General features: G+C 39.6%; 1 protein-coding gene across 1 annotated transcript in view; it reads right to left on the bottom strand.

Moving 5' to 3' along the window:
- NUP210 (nucleoporin 210) overlaps nucleotides 1-25,205 on the bottom strand; it is a 69,720-nt gene that overhangs the window by 38,088 nt on the left and 6,427 nt on the right. The window contains exons 2-12 of the mRNA XM_062007974.1: nucleotides 21,208-21,344; nucleotides 20,298-20,429; nucleotides 16,392-16,488; nucleotides 13,508-13,658; nucleotides 11,599-11,731; nucleotides 10,621-10,779; nucleotides 10,094-10,162; nucleotides 9,649-9,755; nucleotides 7,340-7,480; nucleotides 5,992-6,129; nucleotides 2,318-2,473 (exon numbers count right to left, since the gene is read on the bottom strand). Of these exons, the coding sequence (XP_061863958.1) occupies nucleotides 2,318-2,473; nucleotides 5,992-6,129; nucleotides 7,340-7,480; nucleotides 9,649-9,755; nucleotides 10,094-10,162; nucleotides 10,621-10,779; nucleotides 11,599-11,731; nucleotides 13,508-13,658; nucleotides 16,392-16,488; nucleotides 20,298-20,429; nucleotides 21,208-21,344 (1,420 nt within the window). The remainder of the gene's footprint in view (nucleotides 1-2,317; nucleotides 2,474-5,991; nucleotides 6,130-7,339; nucleotides 7,481-9,648; nucleotides 9,756-10,093; nucleotides 10,163-10,620; nucleotides 10,780-11,598; nucleotides 11,732-13,507; nucleotides 13,659-16,391; nucleotides 16,489-20,297; nucleotides 20,430-21,207; nucleotides 21,345-25,205) is intronic.

Consider the following 25,205-nt stretch of genomic DNA (forward strand, 5'->3'; position numbering starts at 1 on the left):
CATCTGGTACTGAGTTAAAACTGTAATCCTTGTGGAACACAGTCAACTATTTCTCAAACTTGCTCACTGAGGCCAGTACATTGAACTCTTCAGAGTTACTCTATGGAGAAAGCAATTCCTAAGACAAGAACAAGGGCATTCAAAAATAATCTATTCAGATTATGCAATACACTGCTCTGAAAGCTCACATGGAGAGAAGTTTTTTTTCAGTCTTCAGGCTTTGGCTTATGTTTAAGGATAAGAAGCTTTAACTGAAAAATCTTCATTCCTGTATCTCAAGCTTATCACTGTCACACTGGTAAAAAGCATCCTGGGTTGTCCAGAGAAAAATTTCAGAGCAATTCTGTAAATGAAGTTCTGTCCAGATTTTAATTTGTGCCATCATTCTAAGCATGAGTCATTATTTTAAGCATGAAATTTATCACCTTCCAAATCCATTGTGTAGAATTGACACAGATAATCTGAGCACAAAACCCAAACTAATTTCCCCCTCAACAAATGCAGCATTAGTAGATGCAGCTGTTTCAAGTAAAATTTGGTTAGAGATATCTTTCCCAAAACACACATACAAAAAACCTCCAAATCTCCACACCAAGAAGAGAGGAAAGATATCTGCTTTCATAGTCCATTATGGGACAGACCTGGCAGACCAAACACATTTTTTTACACTTTGTCAAAATGGGCCCTGGTGCAATAGAAGTACTGTACAACAAACACAGCAGTGCTGCACATAGGAATACTTTGAAGTGGTGAGGTATTTTGTATAGTTAATGTAGGTGTAGTATTTGATGCAATGAGCTTGTTCCCCAGCAGTTGCTAAATTACAGGCATGTATCCTGGAAGGAATGTGCATAGCCCTAGGGCTTCAGAGACATGCTTCCTAAATAAACTTCTATGCTCCCCCAGAAACAAAGACCATCACCTTTCTAAAGCCTTAGCCAGATGGAGGTTGTTTGCCACCCTCAATAAGATCTGCTTGGCATAAACAAATCTATTTCATTTATGACCACGCAGTTAGACAAACATAGCCTCTGGATCCCCAATTTCTGAGCCACACGTGCTCAGTGCCTGATGTCTTGGTTTTTCTGAGGTGAGGAGCTAAGTTTCCTCTTCTTTATTAGGTTTCCATTCCAATGCTTTAGCTTCTTGCAAAAGGCACAGAGTCAAAACATAGATTAAAGGGCTAATGGCAATAAGCTGGAACACAAGAAGTTCCATTTAAACATAAGAAAAAACTTCTTCACTGTGAGGTGAGGGAGCCCTGGCACAGGCTCCCCAGGGAGGGTGCGGAGGCTCCTTCTCTGGATGTCTTCGAAACCCACCTGGACACATTCCTGTGTGACCTGATCTAGGTGGGACCTGCTTGAGCAGGGAGGTTGAACTAGATAATCTCTAAAGCTCACTTCCAACCCTACCATTCTATCATTCCATGATTAAAATGCCTGAATTTGTGGAGGTAGCAGAGTAGGATTTCTTCACATTACCAAATACACATCACAGTAACAGTTTCTATTCTATCATGTTACTGGTCTGACAGTTCTTAACAGCTTGACAGAGAAAGTAAGACCAGTCCCATCAAGGAGAATTATTTGTGTCCAAAGGCTACGAGGATATTCTGAATCAGTAACATTACAAAGAAAAGTATTTACGATTGTAGGTTTACAGTGGTGACCAGAGCAGCTTCTTGACCTATCTTTGTGCACTCATTCCTGTAGGGCCATTTCATACACTGTTGGTGCAGAGCAAAAACAGAGCACACACTGATCACACTGACCAGATCCTAAGAACAGGGTATGACTTCCACAAAGATCACAAAATCCTTCTTGGAAGGACTATTTTTCATTGCCATTTCTGCTCACTTTTCATAAAAGGTCAGCTTTTTCTTTGTCAGCTTTGCTATCTAGGTTCATTATGTGGCACTACATTTCAGACACTCCTCCATGCTGGCATTTCCTTGCACATTTTGATGGTGTCTGTCATCCTTTTCCATTCTGCAGAATGTATTCTTGGTTTGGCTTGGCTACTTAGATGGCTAGGCCAGTAGTAAACTACTATTTCCTTCTTGCACTCAAAACTTTCAACAAGAAACTTGCCCAGGAAATCAGGAAGGGGTAAGAACTGGAGTAAAGGTGATGCAGTGGAGAGAGCTTGAATCCTCAGGAGTACAAACTCTTAAAAAGAACACTTAACCTGCCACAGAACATGCAGGGAAACCTCTTGGGATTGTTTTGGGAAGGGAAATGCTTATAGTATTCTCAGCTTGTTCCCTGTTTCCAAAAACCATTCAAGAGTGATCAGGGAAAAATAAGAGTTTTACCTTCATTTCTCCATAATGCAACGGATTCTGAACATCAATTGCCTGAATAACACTGATGCCAGTATCACTTCCAGTTGTCATTACTCCTTTGACTGTCACTGTAGCAACTGCCTGGTTAGAATAGGTCCAGCTGAAATTCCCACTTCCACCATGAGCCTGGAATACAGAGAGAAAATCTTTCACATATTCTATCAAATATACTATTCTCATATTTCTTAGCTGTCAAGCCTTGGAATATCTTGCATGAAAATCAGAGACATGTTGAGCAATGACAATGTTATTATTGAGGAAACAAACAAAATAACACCTCGGAACCTTCAGATAAGCAAGGTGAAGCAAGAGATGAGAAGATTACTACCCTTCATTCAGTTGAATTTCATCTTTCTTCATGCACATACCCTATATGATCATCAGTGCTGCTAACTCAAATCTCTCTCACGGCTGCACCACTTCCAGTGGTTGACAGTGCTTAGAGTCAGCAGAGCATTCACCATTGGCACACTGAAGGCCTGGCACGTGGGATTACATTCCTTCTGAAGACTCACACTGTTTCTCTGTTGCTGACAAAGTGCTGATTTCAGGCCTCAGAGCTGCTAATCTGACACTCTGTACCTACTATGTTCTTCCAATAGGAAGTGTTAAGGGATTTTAAAGGGAAGAGAAAAGAAGGTAACAGGCAGGGAGGGAAGGAGGTAAGAGAGGGGGGAAAAAAAGGTCATTCTTCTTGGCATTACTTCTTTATTTTTATACTGAAAATCAGCACCTCCACATTGAGCCAGTCAACAAATGTGCTGCTCCAGTGACTGACCACTGAGAGAACAAGCAATATACACACACACATAGAAACTCCTGCCACAAGCACTGCAGGGGCTGTGAAACAACCAGGCTACACCCTCACAATGGCTTCTCGAGGAAGAAGGCAGCAATCGCCAAACATACAAGGCTCAGGTTTATCATGGACATTCCCATAAATAACCCTGAACCAACAAAACAGAAAACCCCACCTTCTTCCCAGAGGTTCCAGCTCTAAAGGAGTTATTCTATTCCATTCTATGATTCTGTCATTTCATGATAAGAGCTTATATGAGTAGAATTACTTCGCAGAACGGGATGAACTAGTTACTTGATATTATGGTCCACATAAACAGAGACAAATTATTATACCCACTGTAGAAGCACTTGGTGCCAGGACAGGGTAATGTCTGCTGCAGGCTCATATGCAATAAAGTGAAGGGCTAAAGAACATTTTGGCAAAACAAGCAGAGTACTGTCCTCCTAGATGTGTAACAATAGTTACTGAAGAAACATAATCATAACAATGCTGTCAAAGGTATAGGTTTTAAACACTATTGTGAGCTACAGGAAGCGTCTGCTGAGACAAATACTGTGTAGAAAGATATCCTGAGAATAGCACATTTTTAAAAGCAAGTTTAAAGAGAGACTTTCACACTCCCAAATAAATTTTCAAGTTCTACTGGAGCAGTTTTTTGTTTGCATGTGTTGTTTTAATTTCTTTAACTTCCTCAGCACTTGCTGTGACCCATTTCATAATTAAAATGAACACCACAAAATTAGCTAATATTTTTTATTATTATAAATAATGATGATAATAATAACAACAAAAATAGGGCAGGGGGTATCTAAAGGACAATCATTTCCCCTTCTCATTCCCATGGGCATGTGCACAGCCCAACTACAGAAAGAGCACTGAACAAAGACAGATGGATACATAGGTCATGGTGTCTGACACAGAGACACATGGGATATAGCAAGTAATGTTCATAAAGAATGTACAAGTTCAAAATATTTTGTAAAGATAGTTTCAACTGAAACAAGGAAGTGAGCAAAACCCATAAAACCAGAAATACCCAATTCTTAATAACTCTATGGGGTCACATCTTGTTGCCATACAAACCAGATGCATTACTGCATTTTTCTCTAGTCAGTTTGCACCAAGGAGAGAAAGGGTAAAGCAGCTTCTAGTTCAGTCTAATTATTATCCACAGCCTGCTAGCTGATCTCCACTCCACAAACTGTTACCAGTGAAGGTGATGCCCTCACCAGAATAGAACAACCTCCACGTACTTAAACATCGCAGGGACGGCACTCGCAACAGAAGACATCTTATTAGCAAAAGCATGAACAAAGCAATCAACTAAAAGCCAGACAGCTGACAAAGTAAAACCTAGAAGTCATTCTGATACCATCTGGAAGGAGTTACTTCAGCTATAAACAGAATTTGGCTAGTTCCAAAAATCCCTTTCAACTTATTTTCAGAAAAAGTGTATCCACCCATTTAAAACAGCCTGACTGCAAACCCACACAGTGGGAGGCAAACACTCATCTACAGCCAGGAACAACAGTCAAGCTGTGTGCTACTGTAAACAGCCACTAGTACTGCTGAATGGGGAGACTGGGGAAATGTTCTCAGTTTCAGTCAATGCAAACTAATTTAAATGTTGGGAGAAATGTTGTCACATTTTTAATGAAAAAAATAATCACACAAGTAAGAACACTGATGAACATGAAAGCGTGCTCTCTAGTGAGATCTAGCCATGATATATGCAAGGTAAGGTGTGACAAAAACAGAACTGCACAAGTGGGAAACAGAAAATCATATTTACTTTCCTTACTGGTGAAACTCCAGCAGAGGTTATGATGAAGTACTGAAAATATGTACTTGTACTAAGAATTTTTGCCACACTCTGCTGGTGTGGTTGGGTATAGCATGAACTAAATCAAACTAATCCCACAGAACTCAAAAGTGCAGATGACAGTGCTAAACACAACAGCAGAAACTTCAGATTTAAACAAGGGAATGCAATTTTATCCCTTTGATTCACTTCAGACAGTGTGTCCCCTACTCACAATTTTATACATTGTTTATGTGAAGACAGATTCAAAACTCAGCACAATTTCTTTCAAAAATGGAAAGGTAAGAAAGCTGCATGACACAATTGTCAGCAGGATCTAGGTATCATTGTCTTAGGATAAGAGTCTGGGATAGGGAAGCATAACATTCTTTCCTCCAGATAGACTACCCTCTGGATACTGGCAGATTAGTCATTTGCTTCATGAAGTGTACAGAAGGACTGGCAGCAAGGGAGCAAAGACACACATAAGAAACTTAAGAAAAAAGCCCTTTTAGAAGGGCATACTGAAAATGAAATTGTGCCCTTTGCCTTCCTGTAACTTTTTATTAGAAGCATGAGATGTGTGGCAAATGAAGGAAATTGACGTCAAAGGTTGAGAGGGTGCTGTTCATTAATCTTGTCATGTCCTTTCTGCAGTCCTTTCACACTCCAGCTCACACTCCCATACTTCCATCTCTTTACAGCAAATGGTAGCTTTTAATTATTATATGAAGTTTAGAAACCAGGATGTTTTCTGTAATTCCAAACCCTTCTGTGTGTATGTGTGTTAGGAGGGATAGAAAGTGAATGAAAGACAAGACATAAAAGTAGGTGCTGTTATTATCTTTGTTGGTTTCTTGGCTCTTTTTTTTTAAACTATCCATCAATTCCTGCAGCTAACATCCAAACAAACTCCTCCAAACAAAGTTTTGGGTATCACTGTGCTGGAAGTACCCAAAGTCAATTCTATCCAAGTGCCTTCAGGCCTCACTGCCCCTGCCTGAGCAATGCCTCATGCAGATAGGTATTTCTTTGGCATACCTTTATGGTGTATTGGTAGACTCCTGCTTTTGGCTGCCAAGGAAATGTCAAAATGCTGGGTGAAAGAACTATGGGACCATATATTTCAACATCTTGTTGGTTTCGAACTGGAACTCGGAATGTATGAACACCTCCATCCTACAAAAAGCAACACAATGGAGTTATAAACGGCACCACAGCACTTCCTAGAATTAATGTTCAGCCCATATATATAGACAAGTTGTTGATAACATCTCAGAGAGAAAGGAAAGTAACTATTAAGGGTCACTTATGAACAGTGTTACTTGGGAGCAAACAGCTCACGGCAGCAATTGGTGCTATTGTGTGAAATGTATTACTGTAGATACAGGTGCTCACATGAATTTAAAAGGCAAACAACAAGAAGAAATACACTGTGAGGAACTCTAGGTTTTGAGTGCTTGTCTGGAGAACCAATTCTGTGTCTCCACATCTGCATTTACACGTTGTTTATTCTACTCTGCAGCAGATGAAGATGAAACTCAGCCTATAAGACTCATTCCTCTATCTATCCAGAAATACCGGCCTTAACACCTTTGCTGGAACTGTAATGCCACGACCCTCTGGCACAACATATTGTTTCTTACTGGAGTTCTGAAGGAAAATTTTAACAGTTCTCAGAACACCTCATTTCATTCAAGAGTACCTCTCACACAGAGAATGAGCGTGGATTATCAGATACAAGGATCTACTCAATCCACTGTAGGAATCTCTAAAGTTATTTCAAAATGGGTTGAAATGTTGATTTTTTCCACATTTCAAGCAAAACCAAATCATTTTCCCAGGACATGCCCTGGTCAGTCATACATTCAGCAGCCTGGCAAACAGCAGAAAGCCAATGAATACTAATTTGAAGAAATGTGCAGACTTATACATTTGGCAGATTTTCCTTCCAGCATTTAACACCTTATACCAAATAACAGAAAACTTTCCAGATGTAACTGAAGGCACAACAAGGCCAGGGCATGATACTGATGATCCTACCAGAACACATTGTAAAACTCACTCAGAGAATGTGAGGGGACCAGCACAAGGAAATGATAGATGCCCACATAACTACCTGCCATGCTATGCACCAACAGTTTAACAGATGTTTGCCACACACTTGGTAGTAAAATCCCACAGTCTTTATTTAAGCAAATCCTCTGTTGACTTAATTGACAGTTTTCTTGAAGTAAGGATTTTAGAATTTGGTTCTTAATCTGTTTCATCAAGACAGCTTAGACTCATGTAATTCTTAGGTTTCCTTTTACTATGTCACTATTCACTACTGAACAAGTAAATTACTTTTAGGCAAGCCAGTAAAGCAGAAGCTTTAATAAAAACATACCTGATCTACTACTGACGTCAGTGCAGCATCAATAACGGTCTGACCCTTCTTTATTGCTTTCACATAATGATACGATCCATTCAGAGATGAGTGGAGCACCTCAAAATATTCTTTGGACAGTTTTGTATTAATTCTGATATCCTAAAACCAGAACACCAAGTAGATATTGTCACAGGTAACAGACATTACCCCTACTGACAGCTGTAAACATATCAGCAACAAATCAAGATAAAAACGATTGTTTAATAACACAGTTCAGAGAAACTTATCTAGAACTGAGTAGGAATTCTTCACTATGACATTTTCCATCTTTCACCAAGATGATAGCTTTTAGACACAGCACTGACTGTACAGAAAATATTTACCTTTAAAAATTATCAGCAACATATAATTGTACATGAAAAGTACCAATATTTGTACCACTAGCTTGTATTTTAAAATAATTTCTTAACTTTCTTAAACACAAGCAAATGTAATGGCTCAATAGCTCATTTCAGAGATGTAGCTAAAACTCAGAAAGCAGGAAGCAAATAAGTGCAAATAAAATAACATTCACACACATTTGATATTGTGAAAAAGTAATAATAATTTTTTTCTGCTTGCAAATGAACTCTTTAAATTTTTCCTTATTTTTCTCAGAGCGATGTATATTTGGTACCTCATTCCTAGAATTCAACTTATTGAACCACCAAGCAGTGAAGAGTTTTAATGTTAGCTAATCATCTTAAGCTTTGGCCATAATCACAGAATCTCAAGGGCTGGAAAGGACCTGGAAAGCTCATCCAGTGCAACCCCCCTGCCAGAGCAGGACCACCTAGAGTAGGGCACACAGGAACTCACCCAGCTGGGTTGGAATGTCTCCAGAGAAGGAGACTCCACAGCCCATCTGGGCAGACCCTGCCAGTGCTCCCTCACCTCAACAGGGAACAGGTTTTTCCTTCTATTTCTTTGAACCTCTTCTGTTCCAGCTTGTTCCCATTGCCCCTGTCCTGTCACTGGCCATCACTGAGCACAGCCTGGCTCCATCCTTCTGACACTCACCCTTTATGGATTTGTAAACATGAATGAGGTTGCCCCTCAGTCTTCCCCAAGCTGCAGAGCCCCAGCTCCCTCAGCCTTTCATCACAAGGGAGATGCTCCACTCCATCATCTCTGTGGCCCTACACTGAACTCTCTCCAGCAGCTCCCTGTCCTTCTGGAACTGAGGGGCCCAGAACTGGACACAATATTCCAGATGCGGTCTCACGAGGACAGAGGAGAGGGGGAGGAGAACTTCTCTCAACCTGCTGCCCACAGCCCTTCTAATCCACCCTAGGATGCCATTGGCCGCCTTGGCCACGAGGGTATATTGCTGGCTCATGTTCATCCTGCTGCCCACAGCACCCCCGGGTCCCTTTCCCCTACATGACTCTCTAAGGGTTCGTTCCCCAGCCTGTACTGGTCCACAGGGTTGTTCTTTCCCACATGAAGACTCTGCACTTGCTGTTGTTGAATTTCATTAGGTTTCTCTCTGCCCATCTCCCCAGTCTGTCCAGGTGTCACTGAATGGCAGCACAGCCTTCTGGGGTGTCAGTAACTCCCCTTAGATTAGTATCCTCAGCAAACTTGCTGACAGTGCCTATGTTCCCTCAGCAAGGCCATTAATAAATATAGTAAATAGTACTGGTCTCAGCACCTACCCCTGAGGGACTCCACTAGATACATGCCTCCAATCAAACCCTGCCCCATTGATGACCACTCTGCCTTCTTCCCTTCAATCAGTTAACAATTCACCTCACTACCTGATCATCCAGCCCACACTGTCTCAGTTTTGCTCTGAGGATGCTGTGGGAGATGGTGTCAAATGCTTCACCGAAATCACAGTAAAGTCAACTGAAAGGAAACAGGTATCTCCCCAGGATTGTTATTAGCCTAACTTACACCTCATTCTTTAATAGGGAAGATTGTCTCTGGACATGACAATATTATATTTGGGTGGGATTGATGACCAGCAGTCACATTGGTTTGCAATTTGCAGCACAATGCCTGTGCTACATGTTTGAAGTGCACTGTCCAACTGCTTCCAGTTTTTTCTTCAGTGCTTAAGATTCCCACGGGCCCTTTCACATGAGTTGCCCAGAGTGCTTTTGATACAAAAAAAGCATTGAAAAACCCAGAACAACAGGAAAACAAAGGGGAAATAAATGAAAATGCAGGAAACATGCTTTGAAAAGTCCAAACTCAACGTAAAAAAGAAACAGGTCAAGTAATTTCAAAGACAGATGGGATTTAGGAGACATACTCAGAACTATAGCAACGTTTCAACTTACATCAGATAAATACACCTTATTGCTTGATTTATCATAAACTTCAATTGTAATTTCATAAAGTCTGCCTGTTTCTAGGACCCATCTGTCACCTGGATGAACTGCAAAACCTACAAAACAGGAAATATTGAATAGCACAAATCAATAGCCTCTTTGCACAATGGATATAAGCATTTTGCTTCTGGTGCTCAGACTTTGAAGATCCACATTCACTGTTTATTGCTGCTGAATACAGAGATGAAAGAAACGTTTGTACTACTAAATACTTTACTACTAAATATTTACTACCAAACCTATTTCACATTGAACTACTTTTATGAGTAAAATTACTTGTCTATGAAAGGTAATACAAGAAACAGACATGGAAATACACACAGGAAAACATCACCACAAAAACAAGGCAAGATAATTAGATTAAGCAGTCAGGGAAAGTGCAGCCAGTACCAACCTAAATACCCAGGATTGACAACATAGATAGTGCTGTTTGGTAACCTGGAAACCCCTCGCATGCGAATACCTGAAGTCTCAAGTCAAGGAACAGAAAAGTTGAGACAGAAGTCAAGTAAAGATCAGCTTACTCCTGGGGCCAATCTGGATCTTTAAAGCTAACTGTACACTGAAAATACATGTCATCTCACTACCCTGAAAGACAGTAGGCATTTTAGAAAGATTCCACTAGAGTATAATGCTTTAAATATAAAAATTAAATGAAGCCCCATCACATTTCCATATTGACTGAAGGGAATAGGTGTGATTTAATTGATCTTTTGCCAGCCTAAGTTCTGAGCACCTTTCAAGGCACCAGGTACCTCTGCTCAGACTGAACTCACAGCAGCACTGCTTTCTATGGCTTCATCAGGTGCTCCCAATTTTCAGGACTGCTGGTACATACGTGGGTAATTTTATCTTCTTGTGTGCAAAGTTTATCTCCTGGCATGAAGTTCCAGATGGAAAAGCATCACCTAGGAAGGATACTCTTGTGTCCAAGCACGAGGTTAGTTTGTCCCTGCTGAAATGCAGTTACAACCGATGTTGCCTGGTTCAGCTTGGCAACCGGCTGAGACGCATCTGCCTCGGGACCAAGGATGTTGTTCTGTAGCTGCAGTTCATACTGATCAGAGGGCATCGTTAAATCTGTACGTGAAACAATACAACACGTGAAACAGTAACAGCAAGCAGATGCTAGGATGCTGCTAATCATTGCTGATTAATTTGTGTTGCCTAGTGCACACATGAAATCACTATTTCTGATCTCTTGTAGCCACAGCATTTCCGTGATTATACACACACACAATACGAGCTCCTCATCTCACTTCAATTTTGTTGAAGCTGGAATTTCCAACTAACATCATCCCCCTCTACACTTAACATCCAATTCATCCCCAGCTTCCAAAGTGGTCAAATAACTTTCTAGAAGTTACTGCCAATGTGTGCTGCTCCACTCTGAACTACGAGCTGGCATAGTGAGACTAGTAAAACACTTTCTCATTTAGACAAGAACAAAGTCATCACCAGCACAGGCTCTTTGTAAGCAACAGATGCAATTGCAAACTTCCACACTTTTAAATGGATATAGCCACCTGACCTACACTTGTAGAAGTGGAGCAAATCCTTTTGTAAAGAACATATTTTCTGTTGCAAAAGTTACTAATCCAAATGTGATTCAACTAAGAAAGTCACACACAGTTTCTCAGTCAATGTAAAAGGATTCTACGATACTCATTTGTACACCTAAAAGGATGGTGTTAGCTCCTAAGTTACCTTCATGACCTTGACAAACCTGCAAGTGTCTATAGACAATTAATTTGACAGAAAAACCTAAACAGCTGTATGATCACTGGTGTTTAGTATACAGGATTAAATATTAACAAAGTAGTTTAAACAGAATTAGATATTTCTCAGCAGTTAAAAATTCACACAAAGCATTAAAAACACTCAAAGAGCAGGACAAACCTGTAATCTTTCCTTGCCTTATTTTCTGAACTCTGTACTGAATTGATGTTCCTACCAGAAGATAAATGTCATATGCTGGATTTAAAAGGATGTTTTCCAAAATAAGCAATCTGATTTCTGCAGGATGTACATGCTATTGATTGAGGGGAAAAACACACACACACACAAAAAAAAGAAAAAGCAACCACATTTAAAGCAGCTCATTTTTTTAAACAGACCATGCAGTAATACCTTAGATTCTATAAGTGAAAAACACTACTTTCTCTAATTGGCTGTTTATTATCCTCCCAGATTTTGTCACAACAGGGAAAAAGCAAGGGACATCAAACAGCACAGAGATCTGCTCTGTGCATACCGTGCAAGGCTGAAGGGGAAAATACCATGTTTGTATGGACATCATTTTGGTTCAGTTTTCTGTAGAATACAGAAAAACTTGAGACAGATGCACAGTGACTATTCAGATATCATGAAATTCACTCTCCCTACTGTAAAACATGGTATCTCCATACAACATATCCATTATAACTTCACTGAGGGATCTGTATCAAACCCACTGGTCTATTAAATTAGGAATACGACAGATAATATACATTCTATTACAGTTGCTTGAGGGATGTTCACTGAAAATGTGCAGTGTGGCAGAAGTGAAAGCTTTAAAGGAACCACTAACTGAAAAGCCATAAAAAATTGCAGATGGAACAACATTATTTCAATTTCACTTACACTATCAGCTCAAAACTAATTCAGAAAACTAAATTGTAAAGCAGAAAACTAACCAAGCTACAAGCCTTCAAGAAAAAAGCTGTCAGACTGATATCATGTAGAGTAACTGTATTCAGGATAATTAAGTAGAACTGTAACAAAAATATAAGTCTTGGCATGCACTATTATTTTTGCCATGTTAGTAGTATTACATACATTACATACATTTAGGTAATATTTTCATAGAACATCTCTACAGGTATGGGTTAGATACTCCAAGGCAATTCTGCTTTAAGCAAAAACATCAAGTACAACATGTAGTAACACAAATCTGCAAGAAACAGACTGCAGATATGAGAAGAACTTCAGAAAAACACCAGTATTTTACAGAAGGATTTTGTTTAAGGTGCAGTATTGGTACTAGCACAATGCCAAGTATTCCTGTTAGTGGTGACCCATGAAAATTCTCTCAGGTGTTTGTAAATTCTATTAAGAGAAAACTGAAGTTAAATGAAAAACTCAGTCACCACAAGTTAAAAAGACAGAAAGAGCATAGATCTACATAACAGCTGGGAAGGCTGCCAATACTGCAGTTTAACACCCTTGTAGCACTGACATTCTCATCCCAAAGCCCCTCCTTGGAGACCAGAATATAATGAGGCAGAATTAAATACTAATGAAGTATCCATATGACACTCATTTAAGCACAGTAGGAGATAAAGGTATATCTGATACAGCAATGCTTGTTCTAGCTATTTATTTGTTAAAAAAAAAAGACCTAAAGTGTTCTAGTTATTGATTTTTAAAATAGAGCTGAAGGAAGAATGCCCTATCCAGCATGATTCTAGCTATATATATATAATATGAATGGCCATGAGGAATAATACAGTTGTCCAGAACTGTTTGAAGTGTATTCCTCTGCTGCAGGGCCTTCTGACAGAGAGTTAGTTTAAGAAATGACCTCTGGCACGTACATCATCCTGGGTTAGGTAACTGTACCAAACTCCAACCTTTCCAAGGTGAGCAGCACTGTCATCCTTTATGATGTGAACTACTGAGTCAATCCAGTAAGACCAAGATGCTGAGCTGGTATCCACAATGGGAACAATACAGCAGGGCAAACTTCCAGGACTCCTGGAACATTGGACTGTAGGACTAAACAGTAATAAATTTTTTTTATAAAAACAGATGAATGCAAGTTTCTTACCTTATAGACACTTTCCTGTATTCTTGCTTCTAATTTTGAACTCCCTGTTTTCATCCCAGACACCAAAATGGTATCTCCTTGCTTGGCAACTTTTTCCATCTCTGATATATAGGAAGGTGGAACGTAAGTGGATTCTAAGAACTTGAGTATACTGAAAGGTGAACCAAAATAGGAATAGGGAATTGTTAGTCAATCTTTGTAAACCCACATAGAAACAACACCAGCATCTATTCCCACTCAGTTCCATTTTTAGGCAAATTTAAATTGTCTGCCTGGGACCAGATATCCAAGTTTTACTCATTCTTTAAGATAGCTGCAGCTCATTTCTGTGCTGATAAGTTTGTTTGAATCCATTTTGTGGGCTTTCAAGTGATATCAGAGGACTGCACATGGTGTCTACAACAAACTCTCCGATTTCCACAGTTGGTGTAGACTGCAAGACTAGCTGTGGAACAACTGATGTGAAAGACCCAAAGCTTATGTTTATTAACAGAAAGCTAAACAAACCAGAACATAACTTTGACCTATATGATGGAGTTAAGATGCATTTAAGAAATGACTATGAAAAAAAATCTACAAGCAGATTACTTGTAAAACCTGTTAAAAATGTCAATGAGATGTGACAACAGATAGCAAGGGGATTTGCCATGGAAAGAGGACCATGTTTTAAAGATTGCCATCTTCTGTGTGCACATGATTTGTTTGGCTTTATGTGCACTCTAACACTAAAATCAGTAAAGTCACATTGAGAACAGGTATGAATATTAACATATTTATAACAGTTTGTTGTTTAAAGATGTAACAGCATTAGAACATTGTGGTGTTATCATGGCTGTGCTAAGGGTACACTGTATATCAATATTAGTTTGGTTAAAATCACATCCCTAGCAAATATTTCACTGAAGCCAAAAGCTCTCTATGGACTATGATTTGGACCCTAATTCCCACCAAGCTACTAGCACACTGCGTGGCTCTCACTGTAGATAGGGGCCATACAGTCATACTTGCAGCTTCAAGTGGATTATGGGCTTAACAGGCTTTCCTCAGGTATGTTTGTTTCTCCAAGTCTGCAAAACTGGAGTTTGTGTTAATCCAGCAGAAGAGTCTTTCTTGCTACCCCCGGCCCATTCCCAATGTATTTGGGATATAGGTTTGAGGATGGAAATCAGCTACAGGGTTCTGCCTTCTAAAAGAACTAGCTTCCTCCCATGCTTCTCATAGAATCACCATATGAATAAAGTCACGTTCTTTACAGCAACACATAGTCTCCCACACTACTTTATGTCCTGCAATCTACCTACATTTTGCTGGAACCTGCTTTTTGAAGCCTCTGGTGCATAAGTTTGAATCTATTTCATCTCACAAGCTTCCTATACCTTAGGAAAATTTTGACTAAAGCTGCACTCAAGGAGTGATAGAATCACAGAATGCTGGGGGTTGGAAGTGACCTTTAGAGATCATCCAGTCCAACCCCCTGCAGAAGCAGCTCCTACCTAGATCAGGTCACACAGGAACACGTCCAGGCAGGTTTTGAAAATCTTCTGAGAAGGAGCCTCCCCATCCTCCCTGGGCAGCCTGGGCCAGGACTCCCTCACCTCAACAGTAAAATAACTTTTCCTTGAAAAGCCTGTAAACTGTTTTGTGAGAATACCCCATGTTTCATGTCCTTAAGTCTGGTCAAATTAACATATATCAGGGAGGCATTTCTTCTACCAACACTGACATGAAGTCAAGATTCACCATGGCACACAAGTGATGAATACTAGTATAACACTGTGAGATAACAGGATCCCAGGGTGTTGACACGAGTTGTGTCAGTGCAAAGATAAAACTCAAAGTCCAATTTGAAAAATATCCCATAGAAGGTACTGCTGAGCAGTGTTCAGTTCTGGTTAGTTTAATAAGGATGGAAACTCACATTTCTGTTTGAAGCCACTGAAGAACAGAACAACAAAGCCATCACTTTAAAACTGCACAGTGCACATGCAAAATAACAGAACACAATATTAACACACCCAATACCAAAAATAGAAGCCAATGATAGTCTGGTGACACATACAGGAGGAAAAAATGTTAGAAACCCCATCCTATAAGGTCTGCTTTCAATTCCCATCCTTGTCATAGGTGAGCTTTCTGACTTTGGGGTGAGAACTTCACCTCCATCAAAGGGAGAAGTATTTCCTTAAACAGAAATGCTGCAAAACACTTCTCTCATTAGTGAGTTGAAAAGCACTTTCAAGATCTTTGCATAGAAGTTTCCACAAAATACACTACTTGTAAATTCCAGATAACTTATTCTTTGAGTCAGTTCAGATGATGAACCAAGCATCATGGATTATTTACCAAGCAAGTATTTTCCATTCCTTTTTTTTGTCTGAGAGATGGTATTTTGAGTACCTTCCATTGAATTGTTCACCTGGCCTTATGAGCTGGATCTACCTCACTAACAGCCACTTAGTACATTTCAGTTGAAAGGTCAGCTGCTCTGAAAGCTATTTCAACACCAGAACTAAGTGTGACTGAAACCTGAAATTGTTCAAGTTCAGAGAGCTCCTTAATAATTAAAAAATAAATCCATTTTTCTGCTGAAATCCTGAGATATCAGTCCTACTGATACATTTGCTTTTGCACAAGGTGCTTCAGGAAGAGCAACAGTTGCATCTATTTATTTCTGGTTGGTGCATTAGAGCTACCTGGGCTGCTCCTTAACACTGTCAGCTGTTAAACAGGGATGAGAGTGCCCAGGCTGTTGAGCAGGTGTTTAAAAAAAACCTCCTCTGAAACAATTGACCCACAGCATTATTTCAGGCCTAGATGGGGGGAAATATTTAGACATCAAACTTAATGGACACGAGAGTTTTGAGAACAAATGAAAGGAACTTACCGTAGTGCATTGTGGGAATCTGAGAAGCCATCAGCCTCTGTGTCTTTTACTATTGTCCACTCAAAGACTAACCCTGCCAATGTACTGAAAGTGTTTCCTGTAAACAAATCAGATGAAAACCAAAAATAAATAACGAGGATAGAATCTTCCTGGAACACAAACTATGATTTTCCCCCTACAAAATTCCTCTTACCTTGTCTCTAAAAGAAGGATCATCACTGCATAGTCAAAAACCACAACCTACCTTGTTTTACTGACTCTGGCAAATTTAAGATGTCTCTGTTAACTGTATTTTCTGTACTCATTTTGCAACAATGTAAGTCACTATCCATTTTTCACAAAGCCCACTAGATAAGTGCAAGTGTCACCACCTACCCCCCTATTTGTCTGATCCTAAGATATCCTTGGCAGACACCATCTCCTTTCCCCTTTGACCCTAAAACCCCTCTTACTGTTTCTTGAGTGTTAGAGGAACATCAAAAAAAAGCCTTCTAAACTACCTTTCATTTTCAAACACATGGATCTCAGATACCATTTGGTAACCTGAGTTCACAGCACTGATGAACTGCACTGTCCACGTATATTGTTCTGGTTTTGAGCACAACCATGTTTTAACCATAATAAATCTTCACTCAGAGAACTCAACTTGAGCACCTTCTTTCTAGAAGCTGAAGAACTAGAACCTGAGAAATTGCAAATATTAAAGAATAGAAAGGAATAAACAGACAGAAAACAAAGACTTGCCACGATTACATTTAATTATAAGAAGCTGTAAATCTGAAAGATTTTACAGTCTTCAAGATGAGTCTTGCTGTGAATTGCATATTTATTTGTGCCAGTGGACACTGAAACTGAAGTTCCAGTATTTATTTTTAAACAGATTTTCATTTGTGTTACTCCCTTTGACATTTGTATCTGCAGTAATAAAGAATCAAACCAAATTTATTATTGAATTTCTTATGCTCAAGGGTTTATGACATTTTTAAGCCACAAAAATATTTTAAGACAAATTAACACAAGATACGGTGTATAGTGTTTCTCCCATTTCTGTACAACTTACTGCAGATAGCTCCTAATCCCAAATAAACAGGATTTTAAATGCAAAACTCTAAACACACAAGGCAATACCATTCAAATTGATTGAAACTGGATTATTCCATATGCATTCAAGTGTAACTTTCTTTAATGACACATGCTTTGACTTCACAAAGCTGCACTACAGTCTTTTGTTCTGCTCCAGCTGCAAAGGTAAGGCCCTGACACAGCCATGGCAGCAACAGCACAAAACCATCCTCAGCCTCTGAGCCACCACTAGGCCTAGACAAACTACCATGGCCAATCCCTAGATGATGCTCATTCAAGAGAGGATCAGCCATCCCTGAGGCATGGAGGGTAGGAGCTACTCCAGGTTAAGCCTGCACCCAGGGAGGCAGACAGGTAATACAGCACTTGGCATCAGCTGTATGTCGTCTTTGTCCTGCCCTGCAGGATAACACAGCTGACACTGGAGCTGCAGACCAGATGCCCAGGCCTGCTGTAACATTACCCTCCCAGGCTCCTTGGATGTCCATGTAGGCAGTGACTTATGCTCCTGCTTCACAGCCATAAACCAGCCTTGAGCTTCTACTCTGTGATGCTTCAGCAGAAAATCAACTCTCCCTGGCAAGGCTGAAACCCCAGTAATCAGAGAGCTGTTTTGATATACTCTGCACCATCACCAGTGCAGGAAGCCAGTGTTCCTTGCACACTCATGGCCAAAGAAACATCAACTCACATCTTTAAGGCTTTCTCTTACTTAAGTCACCTCTAGTTAAGTCATAATAAAACAACTTGAGCAAAGTGTAACAGACAAAAGAAAACAATATACAGTATGACTTTTTCCCCTCTGCATTCTAGACTTAATTTGGCCAAAGACCTCCATGATCATCTTTCTCTCTTGCATTAGTAATCTTTGAAACATAGTATTTGGGGATTGAATTTATACTTGGAGTGGCTTATTAAAACCATGTCCTAAAAAGGAATCTGTACTAACAGAACTGATTAAAAAAATACAGCTTAGGAAAAATATAGCTGCACTACATACACATGGAACAGAACAAGGAAACAAAACTATTCCTGAAGATATACTGACACTCACAGGAGTAGAACCATCAATATTAATGAAGGGTCTGACTCATACCAGATACAATAATCACCACTAGCCCAAAACAAATCACACTTGGTACATATCTAGGGTCTACTTAACATCTTTACATACCAGGGAAAGAGCTACCTCATTGGCACATTGTACACTGATACAGCTAATACAAAGTGCCTACTAGCTCCTCCTCTCACATAGGTGACAGTAACACACTTGACACCCATTCTTTGTGCAAGTTACAGCAAACCTAAGCAGAATCTTTACCCAGTGCAATGAATATTCAGGATTTTATATGGATTTTTTTAAAATATTCAGAGTGTGAAGTGTTCACCAGTTCCTTACTTAATTCTCTGACTTCTCCTCAATATTTATGTTCTTTAATGAACTTGCTACTGCTCTTCTTTTAATGTGTGCCAAGAAAGAACACTGAGAGTCTAGTATGTCCAAAGGTGCTCTCCTGTTACAGATTTCCGTAGCATCCCATGGAAGGATCTAGCCAAGGTTATTTGGGTCAAAAGGAACTGCATTTCAAAGCTTTGGAGTGTATCATGATCCCCTAAACTTAGACTGGAAAGTTTAGTCTCATGGCTCCTAACCAACACCTATTTCAGCCACACAAATTCAACCTTCTTTGTGGATTTTGAAGCACTGCTGCTGTTCAGACTCTAACTCGGGTGGCTTCCAAAGCCAATCTGTCCATTGACCATGCCTGGGAGTTTGCAGGAATGCCAAGAATCCACTGTTACACAGTGTGAGAAAAAGAAATGTAATGAAATGTAATTAAATTACTTTTCATTAGTAACATCCATGGCCATACATAACCTATCATTAATGGTTGAGAAACAAACATATGAAAGATAGGCTTACTAAATACCTAAACCAAACAATTTAACCTTTTATAACTGCTTTATATATCATTTCCTTTCAGCCTAGTAGCTGTCCTAAAAAAAAAAAATCACTTGGTTTGTGTAAATGTTGATGTGTGCCTAAAAATCGAAGCAGAATTCTTACTAGCATCTTCTTTTCTGATCCTACAGACAATATGAAAAGCAGAAGTTTTCTGCTCCTATTAAATAATTATACATTCTGTCTAAAAGCATTGACTTTTATGAGCCTAAATGGTACCTCCCTAAAGTGAGTTTCTCTACAATAATTAAGTAATATTAATCCAAGCAAGGAGGTGTTTGGTCTTCAACATCATCTCCAAACACCCTGTTGGATGCTTGATTGAATTCAGGTACAACATCCTTTTGTAAAATTCTTTAGACTACTTCAGCTCAAAAGAAAAAAAGAACAAGAAGAACAACTGAACAGACTACTTGACCTTTCTGTGCAGCCTTGCTCACTCTAGTTAAATACTGATGGGACATTTCAATAGGACAAGTGTTGGGATTTTGTCTGTTACATTCTTACTCCTGATCTGGAGGTAGAACTGCTAAGAGCTCACATCTTTATTTTAATGATTTAAAATTCTGAGTTTCTAAAATACTCTTGTCACTACAATTAAGTTTCATGGGAAAACAGGGAAAAAAAGGCTAACAAAAGCTGTTGGAAACCAAGCTGTGTTTTATTTTGCTGTTCAGGTGGTATGTAGATTTTGCACTTAAACCAAAACAATAGTTTCCTGTATGTATTATCTAGAGAACTCCCATTAAATCACTCAGCTTGGCTTCTAACGTTCAATGGTGTCACAAATAAAACCATGGCAAATATCAGACAATGAAGAGTTTTGATAAATATATTCTACCCACTAGTAAATACTTTACCTTCAGAATCCAAAGCCTGAATTTTTAGCTCCAGCGGTGAATCTTCAAGATAGAGTTCTCTTCTCGTGGACACAATTTGGATGTCATGAATTATATCAACTATAGCATCACAACGAAGCACTTGTCCAGTCACTTGGAGAAATATCAGAAAGAGCACATGAAATCAGCAATACTGGATGTACTCATCAAGAGCAGCAACAAGACAAAATGCACCTTAACTTTAGCTAATGACACAGGACACTGAAGGAACTGAAACTAGGTCATGACATTGACTAAGAAACTGTTGGTCAAACGGTGACTGTGGCTAAGCAAGCAAGAAAAGCAGTTCCCTTCCTCACTGAACTTTAGAATAAATCATAAAAAAACATGATTTACATCTACACTAACAGTTATAGATGTTTTCTCTGAGTACATTTGAAGAGTTTCTACAGTGCAACTGTCAGACATGGCTCATATCCTTGAGAACTTAATGACTTTTACCCACAGACGATAAATCCCCTCATTTAGTGGCTGCAAGACATTAACTGACCATCTGGTTTTGCCTATCTGTCATTATAAAAACTAACCAGGTGTATTGTATGACAGACACAATTTCCAGGTTTCTAAATGCAAAACATTTGAATTTGCATTATATAAAATGCACTGAAAAGTATTTTCAGCCTCCCTCCCTTCCTTTTTTTTTTTTTTAAGAATTACTCATTTTCCTGGATGTATCCTTAACATCATTAACACTTCACTGAGGCCTTTCACAAACAGAACTTAAAAGGCATGCCCAGGGAAAAACTGAAATGACTATGCACATGAATGGAAATGTCTCATTTTGTGTGCTTTTAAAGCCCCGTTTTGTTTCTGGAGGATGGCAGGATGCCCAAAACCAAGTAGTGGTGTGCTTGTAAAAGTTAAAACTTACTTATATCTTCAGCAAAGATGATACTTGTCAGACGTGTGGGCTGTGAGGATCGTGCCTGGACAACTGCTTTCTGTGAACACTGGCGCTCATCTTGATCTGCCAGCTCTATGCTCGCAACCTCTGGCCGGGTGGAGGACCTACAAGATTGGTTGGTTGTGTTAGCAGCACTTAAGTTACTGCTAGAAAGAAATCAAAATAATTTACATTGGATGTACTACATGGTCAGGATTTGACTTTTATATGACCTGGATTTCAAGAGCTCTTTGAAGACTCTGGCAAAAGCAAGTGCAGGCTGAGGAAGGGTGAAAGCATGGATCAGACACCCACCAGAGCCCAGGCAGACAAAGACAGCATTCTCTCCACGCTGGCACAGTCACTGAATGCAATGCAGTCAGCTCAGAGCTATACCCAGCTACTTAATGAAGTTACAAAGCCTTTGGCCTGACTACTTACTAGCTTAGAGGCATGGAACAAGCAAAAACACACTCAGAATACTGAAGCAGAAGGTAAACTAATTATAGCAAAAGCTCCATTCACCACTTGTGGTGGCATTGAAGTTTGAAACAACTACAAGCATTCCTTGATGACAGATCATCACAATTATGTATGTATCTATGGCAGAGGTTCTGAAAAAGCAAGAAACAACATTTGTTTAATCAAGAAACATAGTAAAAAAATTCTTCAGTCTGTTTAGCTGAAGTATCAGCACTGTGTAAAATATGTAAAGTTGTATCATCACCTTTGGGGAAACGCAAGCCTACATGGAATTCTGACCTCAAATTGATGCATCTGTTACTTCTTGCTCTGACTTGTACAGTTTTTCTGAAAACAACTGCTCCAGGAATGAGCTTGTGAAAAGCTCACTGTGGAATTGGAGCCCAGTTGTCACTTCTTGTGTGCCAAAAGTGTCAACATGAGTCCAAGTTATTAAAAAGCCTCTTGAAATGAAATTTGAGCCATTGACAATTTGCATCGGAGGCCTGAATGTGGAGTATTGAAAGCAATTACAACAAACGGCCATATTCTTGCAAATGGTTAAAAAGCATCACTTCTCCCAAATGGGGTGAGCTGCTGACTAATGGATTTGGACAACTTGGTCGAGGTTGCTCAACACAACTGCTCACTCATGCTATGCCTGCAGCAGCTACTGCAGAGTAAGCAGCAAGGCAGCCTGCTCAGCCTCCAGCCCAGAGCCCAGCACCCTGCTTTAAGCCACTAATGAATTAAGGGTCTGAAACAGTTACTACTGTTTGTTCAGGGATCCTGAGTCAAAGCTCTTTCACAAGGGTCCTTTGAAGGATTACAACAATGAAAGCAAGCATTGATAACAAAGCTGTTCAGGCAGCCTTTCTCCCAAGATGACGACAGCAGTGCTGATGAAAACATTGCATTTTCTGGTAAACGCAATCCAAACTGGGCACTAGATCCCTACCTGGTGAAGGTGGTGAAGAAGGACTGATTTAGACTCTTCTACTGGAGGATATTAAAAAATGCCTACCTCAGAAAAAAAAACTCTTCTGACCCAGCAAGGAGAAGAGTTTCAAACACACAGCGACATGCCCTTATGCCCAGACCCAGCTTGTAGCCCAGGTGAACATGAACATGGTTATAATCAATGAGATAAAATGGCAAATCCTGTTTTCAGCCTTAAGCAATGAAAAGCATAATTCTAAAGATAAATCTAGTTGTGTGACACATGGAGATTCCCTTGGTCAGAAGCTGTCAATAAGACAGCAAACACTGCATTTCTCACAGAAACTCCACACGAAACAAAAATGCCTGTGTGTCAGCTCTATTGTTCCTTACACGAGTCTGGATTTCATCATACTATATGGTCATAGAATCATAGAATAGTTTTGGCTGGAAGAGACCTTTAAGATAATCAAGTGCAACCTTTGTCCCAGCCCTATCAACTACCAGCCCATTTCCCTCAGTGCAACATCCACCTGTCTCTGAAACTCCTCCAGGGATGGTGACTCCAGCACCTCCCTGGGCAGCTCATTCCAATGCCTGACAGCCCTTGCAGCAAAGAAATTCCTCCTCACATCCAGCCTGAACCTCCCCTGCTGCAACAAGAGGTTGTTTCCTCTTGTTCTAGTGCTTGTAACCAGGGAGAACAGACCAACCCCTACCTCGCTACAGCTTCCTTTCAGGTAGTTGTAGAGAGTGAGAAGGTCTCCCCTGAGCCTTCTTTTCTCCAGGCTAAACAGCCCCAGATCCCTCAGCCCTTCCTCAACTGAGATGCTCCAAATCCTTTGCTAACTTGGTAGCTGCCTTTGGATCCTCTCCAGCACCTGAGTGGCCTCCTTGTAGAGAATAAGGCTTCAAAAGTAATCCCAAAGCACAAACTGCCAGGACTTTTGTATCTGAGCACGCTAACAGCAGCATACAGGCTCATCAGGCACTGCACAACACTATGGTATTTTTGTCTTGAGGAAAATTAATTAACTGGATTATTAATTCACAATATTTTGCTTAAACAAAAGCTGGGTTGAAGGGATTTTGAAACTACAGTAGCAAAAGCAAACACAGAAATTTCAAAGGATTTTATCTGATCAGGGAAAAATCAACCCACAGCAGTATGCAATGGACAATTTAAACACCAATTAGAAGCTTAAACTTGAAAATTATTTGTTATATTCTAGGCAGATAAACAATGTCCACAAATATGAACATATTTTTTGTGTTAGGGTTTACACTTTCTCTAAAACACACGATTTTTTTCTATATTATTGGCACATTTAATTTCACAGCGATGAAGAGCGAACAGTTAGTTCTTTTCCTGTTGTTTTGTAGCTTCTTGGGCAGCCATCAAAGAGTTTTCCAACATTTAGCAAGTTTCTTTAAACAACGTTAGTATTCACAGCCAGTATGGCTTTGTCTCTACTTGGCTGGTAGTCTTTTTAAGCTGAGCATGCAGCTCTAGCTTAGTATGCATGCAGGCATTTTTAAATAAGCATTATAGGTATAGAATTGACTTTTCCTCTTATTATTTAGTTCTTTTCATTGATTAATATTCTCTGTCATTAGGTTTTTTTAAATGAATTAAAGGTTTTTATGTTCTTACAGTCTGAAATTGATTGTGTTTACAACACAATGAGGGGTTCACTGTGTTTTGTATTTGTTCTTTTAATGTATGGCTATGTATTGTAATACATAAGCACTACAGTTTGCACTAATAGCAGCGTTGCACAACTAAATCTAATTACAGGATGTTTTTCAGACTAGAAAAGGCAGGAACAAAGATAACCTAAAAGATTTTAGCTGTAAACCTCCATACACTCCAGTATTGGAACTTCTAAGCTTTTACAGGTGAATGTTGGTTAACTCTTAGTTGTCACTATAGCAGAGAACCTGGGTCTAGATATTATTGGGCCTCTAACAGGCCAAATGAAATACATTTTTCATTTTATTACCAGTAGAATGTGCACTATTTTAGACAATCACCTGCACTGGGCAGGTGAGGTGAGGCCATTCTGAGGCTTGGTTTACTATTGATACACATTAAAAAACAATCTGCATGACTCCTGGTTTTTACACCTTAACATATGAAATATCTGATGACCCCACAGTACAATTTGTCAACATCAAAAGCAAATTCTCTTTAGAGCTACATCTGATTCAGGGTCAAGTACAGAAAGGATAAAGCACTAATCAAATAGGCTGTATATTCCAGTGGCACTACTCTGCTGTAATACACACAGGGATCACCGCTGTATGCTGAATGGACAAGAAACTTTTGCTTTAAAATGACATCAGTTTATATCACCTGCCAATTATAGCAGATCTTCAGTAGCATGTCAGTATGTGATACTGAGAGCTAGGCTTGTCACAGGACAAAATTAGATCCTGAGAAACAAGCAATGGGAAACTTTCCTGGCACCAGCTCTCAGTCCCATACCAGTGTCTGCAAGAAAGAGCAAGGCAAGGGAGGAAGCACTAGAAAGAAGAATGAGGTGAGGGGGGAAAAAAGCTAACAAAAGTCCTAATATTTATTT

The sequence above is a fragment of the Colius striatus genome, chromosome 15, assembly GCF_028858725.1.
Source record: "Colius striatus isolate bColStr4 chromosome 15, bColStr4.1.hap1, whole genome shotgun sequence".
Lineage (NCBI taxonomy): Eukaryota > Metazoa > Chordata > Aves > Coliiformes > Coliidae > Colius > Colius striatus.